This window comes from Cryptotermes secundus, unplaced genomic scaffold, assembly GCF_002891405.2.
Source record: "Cryptotermes secundus unplaced genomic scaffold, Csec_1.0 scaffold572, whole genome shotgun sequence".
Lineage (NCBI taxonomy): Eukaryota > Metazoa > Arthropoda > Insecta > Blattodea > Kalotermitidae > Cryptotermes > Cryptotermes secundus.
Window position 1 is genome coordinate 954376 of NW_019725849.1, and position 8836 is coordinate 963211.

At 45.4% G+C, this 8836-nt stretch overlaps 2 protein-coding genes across 3 annotated transcripts in view; one reads left to right on the forward strand and one right to left on the reverse strand.

The window, feature by feature from the left end:
- The window catches only part of LOC111863761, a 40762-nt gene extending 33887 nt beyond the window's left edge, over positions 1-6875 (reverse strand). Inside the window, exon 1 of the mRNA XM_023850401.1 lies at positions 6798-6875. Within this exon, the coding sequence (XP_023706169.1) occupies positions 6798-6807 (10 nt within the window). The 5' untranslated portion in view covers positions 6808-6875. The remainder of the gene's footprint in view (positions 1-6797) is intronic.
- Positions 1-8836, forward strand: part of LOC111863759 (feline leukemia virus subgroup C receptor-related protein 2) — a 36918-nt gene that overhangs the window by 2170 nt on the left and 25912 nt on the right. Inside the window, exon 1 of one of the 2 annotated variants that reach the window (XM_023850396.2) lies at positions 6311-6378. The exons of the other annotated variant lie outside the window; for it this stretch is intronic. The gene's annotated coding sequence lies outside the window, so the exon portion shown is untranslated. Of the gene's footprint in view, positions 1-6310; positions 6379-8836 lie in introns of those variants that run through there. 2 annotated transcript variants of the gene reach the window in all.

Consider the following 8836-nt stretch of genomic DNA (forward strand, 5'->3'; position numbering starts at 1 on the left):
TAGAGGAGCCGGCCCTCCCAACGTACCTATCGGCCGGGCTATGAGTTCGGCCCAAAGCCGGCCCTCCCAACGTACCTATCGGCCGGGCTATGAGTTCGGCCCAAAGCCGGCCCTCCCAACGTACCTATCGGCCGGGCTATGAGTTCGGCCCAAAGCCGGCCCTCCCAACGTACCTATCGGCCGGGCTATGAGTTCGGCCCAAAGCCGGCCCTCCCAACGTACCTATCGGCCGGGCGATGAGTTCGGCCCAAAGCCGGTCCGGTTACTGTAGAGAAGAGAAAATTCATTTTTCCCACAGGAAATAGAACTCTGGTCTTTCCGCCAGTAGCTATTCGCGTTAGGCCTACTACCTGGGCTATCTCGGCCCACCAGTAGTAGCATTAATATTCCAGGGCTTAATTAAGCACCATGCCATAAAGACGTATGGGGAAACTTTACGTTCGAGGATAGCGTCACCTGTATCCTTTGGAAAGGACTCTCTGGATTGGCACCCTAAGTCCGTTTGAACGCTCTGGAGGGGACAGAAATGTCTGCCACTCCCGGATATCAAACCCGATTCCTCTGTCGTTCAGCCCGTTGCCCAGCTACGATATTGTCCCAACAACAACAACAACAACAATAATAATAATAATAATATTAATAAAGGAAACTGTTCTGACCATGTTCAAACCCACTCAGCCTCATATCCAGTGGACACCGAGGGAGTTTCCCGGGGTAAAACGGTCGAGTGGGGTTGAGATATAAGTCCACTCATTCTTAACCTAGGCACTAGATGAAGGCGAGTGGTCAGCGTCAGGCTTCGACCGTTTTACCCTGGGAAACTCCCTCGGTATCGATTGGATACAAGGCTGAGTGGGTTTCAGAGCCGGTTTGGACGTGGCCAGAACACTTTCCTTTATTATTATTACCGTATAAAATTACCGTTAATGCATTCCCTCTTCTAGAATGTTTTTGTTCCTCGTCTCTTGACGTCATTTCCCTCATTTCCGGGTTGCCCGATGAATGCAACGGAACAGGCCTGTTTCACGCTCAGGTCTACGGGCTCCATAACGCCAGAGCCCGGGAGTGTGGGGTGGGGGTCCCATATGGGTGTTCTATTTTCTCGTGCCTTCCGTCATTCATGACTGGTGAAGCGGCAAAGCTCCTGACTTATGTTCGAGATATGCCGGGTTCGAGTCTCAACCGGGACACTGGCTATCATGCTGTTTTCCGGACTCCCTGCGGGCAAATTCCATCAAGCAACCGCCTTCTTTCGCATACTTTCAAATTCATCAGTCATTAAGCTTCCTGCCACTCGACACCATATAGTCCGGGCTCCCGACAGTCACAACCGAGGGCGATGGCGGGGGGGGATTACTTCTGCAGGGTCGGAACGCTGCATCACTGTTCCTTTACAACGATCGGAAGCGCCCTTCGATCCGCGGTGACCGAAAGCTTACAGTTTCATTTGTTTGTTTTTCTTGCGGCTTACTTTATGACGCTGCATATACCGTGCCGAATATTGACCTGGAAAGGATCTGGAAGGAAGGAGCCATGGCCTAACCGCTGTACTATCCCGGGAATTGGCTTGTACGCGCCCAGGAGGAGAGCCGGGCTAGCGTAGTCAGTATAGCGACTGATTACGGGCTCGGCGACCGAGGGACCAAAGTTCGAATCCTGGTGGGGTCATGTATTTTCTCTTCTGTCGTCCAGACCGGCTCTGGGGCCTACCTGGCCTCCTATCCAATGGGTACAAGGGGCTCTTTCCCCGGGAGTAAAGGAGCCCGGCCATGAAGCTGACCACTCACCTCCAACTACTGCCGAGGTCAAGAAAATGTGATCTATACATCCACTCCCCCACACGCTTTCATGGAGTAGTGTGCTTAATTAGTTAAGCACAGGGACAACTTTACTTTTACGGACCCAGGAAGGCCACAATAAACCCTTCTGGATATCCAGTGTTTCAGTCGATATTAGAACCCAGCAGTCCCGAATACAAGTCTACGGTGCTACCGCTATAATAACCTTCCCGGTTCTTATATTTGACACTTCGTATAAAAACGCCAGTCCGAATTCAATCCCGTGGACTGTCACGGTTACAAACATTTCGGTGTCTCCATGGAAACGTACATTCCGTTACCTTCATCCTAGGCCGCGCCATAGCTGAAGCGGTTAGTCGCTGGCTTCCCTCCGCGGCGGCCAGGGTTCGATCAAGTGGGATTTGTGGTGGACAAAGTGCCGCTGGGGCAGGTTTTCTCCAAGTACTTCGGTTTCCCCTGCCAATCTTCATTCCACTAATTGTTCCACAGTCACCCTCAACTATCATCTGGGGCTGGTACAATAGGCCAGAAATGACCGCAGTACAAGGGACTTAGTTCCACCCCACTAGCAATAAAAGAAAATAATACCTTCATCCCAACCCCCTGTCCCGGCTTCAAGCCAGATGCTGGTAACATTTTCCTGCATACGAGCAGAACACGACTCCTGTCCTTGTTAACATCACGTTAGACACAACACGTTCCCCTGGCAACTACACACAACAGAACTGCTGGAGGTGATCTCTGTGCAGTCCGTGTCGTATCAAACACTCTGTAAGTAGTGAAAGGAAAGTAGGCCATTGGTAAGGTAAAGGCAGTGTTGTCCCTGTGCTTAATTTGTCCTGTACTACGTCATGAAGGCATTGAGGAGTGGATGTATAGATCCACATATTCTTGACCTTGGCATCAGATGGAGGTGAGTGGTCTGCTTCACGCCCCTGCCTCTTTATCCACGGGCGGAAAAGAGTCCCCGATGCTAATTTTATGGGCCCCAGATTCTGTCTAGATGCTATGGAGAGAAAATCTTGCCATGCCGAGGATCAAACCCGGGCCGCCCAGCCCGCAGCCCATCGCTATATCGAGCTATCCTGACTTTAGGCGACTGGTTCTTATTATCTTGGTAATGCCTTCAATTAACAAGTGTTAACATCTGACAGTAGGGCCGGTTATAAATATGATGAAATAACTGTGATACTTAACGAGCAACATTTTCAGTCCAGTCGACGTACTGGTTCGCAATCGCATACTCCCAGTATGGAGCTGAGCGGGTCCCGTGTTCTGGGTCAGCACGCCATGATGTAACTCAATCACGCTGACATGAATCACCATTTGAAAATCCGATTTGCGTGACAGGCTGACGTCACATTCTGCTACACCCGACATCTTCCAAAATCGCCAAAGTGAATGTATCTAAATAAAGAGAGGGTGGAGGTAAAACTTAAGACGTTTCTGACCTTGACATAAAATGTCGTGAGTAGTCACCTCGCTCCGCCAACTTTACCTCTGGCACCCATCTAATAGGAAGGTGGGTGAGCCACCGGGTCAGTCTGGACGCTGTGGAACGAAACGGAAAAATTTCGTCCACACCGGGAACAGAACCCAGGCTCTCCAACTATTTGCTTTCTCTTCAAGTTTTTCCAAGAAGCAGGCGTTATTTTAACGTGGGTAATCTTACACACTCGAGCTCCCCCCACCCAGGCTGCTACTTAGCGACTGCCCGTGTAAAGGTAAAGTTGTCCCTGTGCTGAATTAATTAAGTACCACGCCAAGAAGGCGTATGGGAGAGTAGATGTATAGATCCACATTTTCTTGACCTCGGAATTAGACGGAGGTGAGTGGTCAGTTTCACGCCCAGGCTGTTTTAGCCCCGGGGAGAGAACCCCCCGTACCCGACTACGCTATCCGGACTGCTCAGGGGCTGCCCGGGTAAAGAGACTGAGAAGGTTCACCTATAGAAATCTCCCTCAACACTTGCTGCAAGCAGACCTAACCAGGGATCCGTCCGGAGACAGGCTATTGTGACTGTCCTCGGTTCCTGCAGTCAAATGCTGACATAGCAGCTCAAATTGGTCCACGAGAGCTCCCTTCGCCTTTCCAATTCACTCATCACCATTTCATCTGGCTCTACACAGTCTTCAGATGCTTACAGGATCTTTAAATAAATAAATAAACCACAAATAATGGGCAAATCTACGTAATATAAAGCAAATTCTAATTCTGTTGGACCATACGGAAAGAAAAGTTTCAGACGAGGGCTGTCAATACGATTGTGTTGCTTGACAGTATCCACTGACATGTTTTTATTTAAGGCACAACTGGATTCTGTCTCCGTCTTCAGATGGAACCTACCCAGTTGGGCTCAATCGACAAAGCTAGTACCTATCTCCAAACCAACTCTTCGGTTTCCCCTGCCAATCTTCATTCCACCAACTGCTCCACAATCACCCTCACCTATCATCTGGGGCTGGTACAATTGGCCAGAAGTGGCCGCAGTACAAGGGACTTAGTCCCAGCCCACTAGCAATAAAAACAATGCCCAAAGGGCGTTACAGTGGAGGGGTGTTTATATTACACCCACCCCATTATATCTTCCTCGGTCGATAAGATACTTCCCTCCCCCGAAAATGACCTTCTTTGGGTACACTGCATCGAGTAGAGAAATCGATGCTCCCAAACAAGCACGAAGAAAGTATCCCAGACGCTGCACTCCTCGGTGACAAATCTCCAGATAATTCTTCCGTGACACAACAGAGCCCCAACTCGGTTCGCAATGCTAGCGTTACGTGGTAAGTTAAGAGTTGCAGTTGTGAGAAGCTGAAAGCTGAGGTTAGGGCCAGTTCGCGAACCCAGGCGAAGGGGAATATCCACCATTGTAAGCCGCTACCAAACAACGGCTAGAGAAAACTGAGAAGAATTTTGTGTGCTGTAGTTACAGTCATCTTTGGAGAAACTCAGTGAGACTGTCGTAGTTATTTGTACTTACGATTTTAAGTGTCCGATAAAACCGATTACAAATCCAAACCCCATATATCACGTAACAATATAATTTGCATATACTGAAGATACTGGGTTCACCCACCAGTCCGTATGTGGAGCCTTTGAAACTGCTTTCAACTTAATTACCTACTGGAGGTCACTACAAGCAGCATTCGGGATTGCACGGACACTAACTGCATGAAAGAGTGTCTCCCTTCAGGACGCTACATTCGCTCACATGATGTCCACTTTACATGAAACCCAACACCTGATTCAAATATTACTAACAAACTCCGTGGGCTGTAGTCCACAAGCGAACTATACTGACCGAGCGACCGCCGCTTGTAGGCGAAGTTAGTGCCAACTTTTGCAAATAGAGGGTGTCACGTGGTCAGCGCAATGCATCCCCACGGCCGTTAATCTCGGTTTTCTAGACCGGAGCCGCTATTTCCTTGAAACAGCTAATTAATTATCCTCACGAGGCTGAGTAGACCCCGTTCCAAACCCACCACTTCTCAGAAAATTTGGTAGCGCCAGGAATCGAACTCGTGAAGTCATCATCTGTAGCCAGGAACACCGTAATATGTATAAAATTACAATTTAATGTTAAGAATCCATTCCACTGAAGCAACTCCAGTTTCTTTTCACCATTAGATAAGTATCTAATGCCAAAGAAAAATTAAAATATATAATCGTACCGATATAATTGTATTATATCTCACCAGAAATCTTCAGGATTAAATATGAAATGTTGCAATTAATCTCAAGGGGAAACACAATAAGTTCGCCTAAAATAATGTTGTAACCGCCCCTGAGGCAGGGACGATGTTCTTATCACGAGGACGATCTAGTTTACATGTTTTGAAACATGAAACCACGTGACTTTTTTTTAAACGTTTGAATTTAAAAACAAAATTCTGGCGGTATGGCCGGAGCGACCTGGTTATGCCTGAAATTTGCACTGAATGGGTGGATAGAGAGACAATCCACTTCAAATTTGCGTCTTATAAACAAAAGAAGAAGAAAATGACTGGAGGAATCGTGTGTTAAGATGGTAAAACTTGCTGCAGCCCATGACACATCCCTCTACCCCCTATTGCTTCTCTCGTAACCTAGCAACGAACGATGCCAGACCGGAAACTGGGCCTCTCAATATAAGACGCACGCATGCGCATACACCCTGTTCTGAAAATGTATTTACGTGTTTTCTACATACTTTCCGCGTTTTAGAATGTTGTCCCGTAAGCTATAACTATCGGTTATGTATAACACTCGTTAAAACAAACCTAGGATGTAATTACATCATATTGGAGATAATGATTGTCTTCGTGAACCTGCCTCGGCTTCCCACAAACTTTTCAACATTCCAACCGAAGCTGCATCCCATACACCAATGCAGACTTCTTCGTGCATCAACCTCACTAATATACCAACTGGCTGCAATTTTATGCATTGTTCTGACATTTTAGAACCCAACTAAGCTAGATCATTCTAAATTCCATGCTATACACCACTGCGGCGGTGACGGAATTTGGAAACATTTTTACATTGGCCTCCAACGCAACACGCACCAGACCGCAGTGCCAACACGACAGCTTGTAGAACGGTAAGGGAAACTTCACACAATTACTGCACTAGACATGCTCAGGAATGTAACAGTCTGTGGGAATTCAAACGTATGACACCAAAGAATGATTCGGTATCATTTGTTCTCTCCTCACAAGGCCGCTTAGTTCGCGAAATCAAATTTGAATATTCATGAATCTCTCTGTTGACTTCTCTTTGCACTTAGTATAATTTAATTCCTCTGACCGACATTCCTGCTGCATGCCTGCGCGCAAGGATGATCTCAGAAACGGAACTATTTTAGGAATGACGTAAGTCATCAACAATCACGATTCGATTTCGGTTTCTTAACACGCGATTTCTGCGTTTAGGCAACACATCCACAAAATAGCACAGTAGAACCTGTAATTTCCCAGAAAGACGCAAATAAGCCGGCAGTAGGCCAACGTAATAACATACCTTGCGCCATGATGACCACAGACAACTTGCTCGCACAGCCAACACCACAATACACGCCCAGCAGCGTCCGGCGCAAAATATAGCTGATCTTACGCATGCGCCGTAGCTCAGCATTAGCGTATAGATAAGCAACTTTGACGGATTCCAGAACGCCATTTTGTGGATATTACATTTACTACCCATTTCACATTAAAACAGCTACGTTTTGCCCTCAGATTCTATTTAGGGGTTTAATTTGATCCTCATAACGAATCACGTCTGTTTCCCTAAACAGTGTAAACCGGCAACAATGAAGAAGCAATGCAGTGGCGGCTCGTAGCTTTCTTATGTGGTGGGGCTAGTCACTATATTTAATTCGTGGAACTCGAAATTCGATTATATATATTGCCAATAAAGCCATTTGCAGTATATATGTATAGTTGTAGAGGTCGTGACATGTAGTTTAGATGAGGAAGGAAGAAATATAGAAAGTAATTGACTGTGACAAGTGAGGAGGGATAGATCCGTCTTGTCATCAGAAAGAATTCCTATTAAAGGCCAAACAGTGCCTCATACTTCAAGACTAAGATCTGGTCATGAGCGTCTGAATGGGCTCTAAATTAAGAGAAAATGACTGGTCAACCGTCAGTCGTAAAATGACTTTGAAACGAAGCAAGCAGTAAAGAGGAATTTTTGTAAAGGTAGAAACGAAGCGGTAGGATATGTGGAAGACGAAGGCGAATAGTTGTCATAACCGTGGTGGGCCTTTGGTAAGGCACTGGAGTATGGTTTAGAAATTACGTGGTTCGAAGACATGACTATTTTAGTGAAAAAAAAGAACGTAAGAAATGTGTGCATGTAGGAAGCAAGTCGTACTATCTGAGGAAGGTGAAGGTAACAAATATGCATAGACCTGGTGGTACATGGGTAAGACATTGGCGTAGTATTGGGAAGGTATCGGGTTCGACACCACGGTGTCTTTTCTCAACAGAAATTTAAAAACTGAATAAATAAATGACATAAACTCCGTCTCAAGTGCAAACAATATATTTGTGTCTTTGATCTTGCTCCCTACACTACATGTTTCGGCCTCAGACGGCCATCATCAGGTGTATAACACTCACGTCGCTGTCACACTCACCCAGTTCAAAATTTAACATCTAAAACACTCTCCCTGTCATTATCAACTTCTACTTCGTTGATAGCTGTCCACCCGTAGATTACTTCACACACGTTAATTTTGAGTTTATTGTAATAGCACCATAATAAAATCTTTAGTTCTAATTTTAAACTTTTAAATTCTTGTCCAAATTTTAAAATTTTTTGTCCAAATTTTAAAATTTTAAAATTGTTAGGGTTATTCGCCCTGTGTTTGAAGTGCTGCAGCGGCTAGTTCTTGTTTCCACACTGTATAGGTGTTATCCTGTGTAGTCTTTCTGTGTGCGTGCCGCTGCTATTCTTTACTACGTGTGCTCACGCTGCTGCTATTCTTTACTACGTGTAAGAAGAATTTAAAAGTTTAAAATTAGAACTAAAGATTTTATTATGGTGCTATTACAATAAACTCAAAATTAACGTGTGTGAAGTAATCTACGGGTGGACAGCTATCAACGAAGTAGAAGTTGTTAATGACAGGGAGAGTGTTTTAGATGTTAAATTTTGAGCTGGGTGCAGTGTGACAGCGACGTGAGTGTTATACACCTGATGATGGCCGTCTGAGGCCGAAACATGTAGTGTAGGGGAGCAAGATCAAAGACACAAATATATTGTTTGCACTTGAGACGGAGTTTATATCATTTATCGTATGGAGTGCAACAGGATGCTTAAATATAATATTGTGAATAAATAAATACGATTTATTCTGCAGCTATAAACCAAGTCGTAGAATATGAGGAGTATCGCAGAAAGCTTTATGACAGATGTTCTGGTGGTCTACAGGTAAGACACCGGCGTTCTAAACAAGAGGTACGTGGTTCGGAACCACAAGGATTTTTATAATGAGATTTTTTTCTGGAATTATATAGCGAGATGTAACATAAGAGGAAGATTAAAGGTAAAAA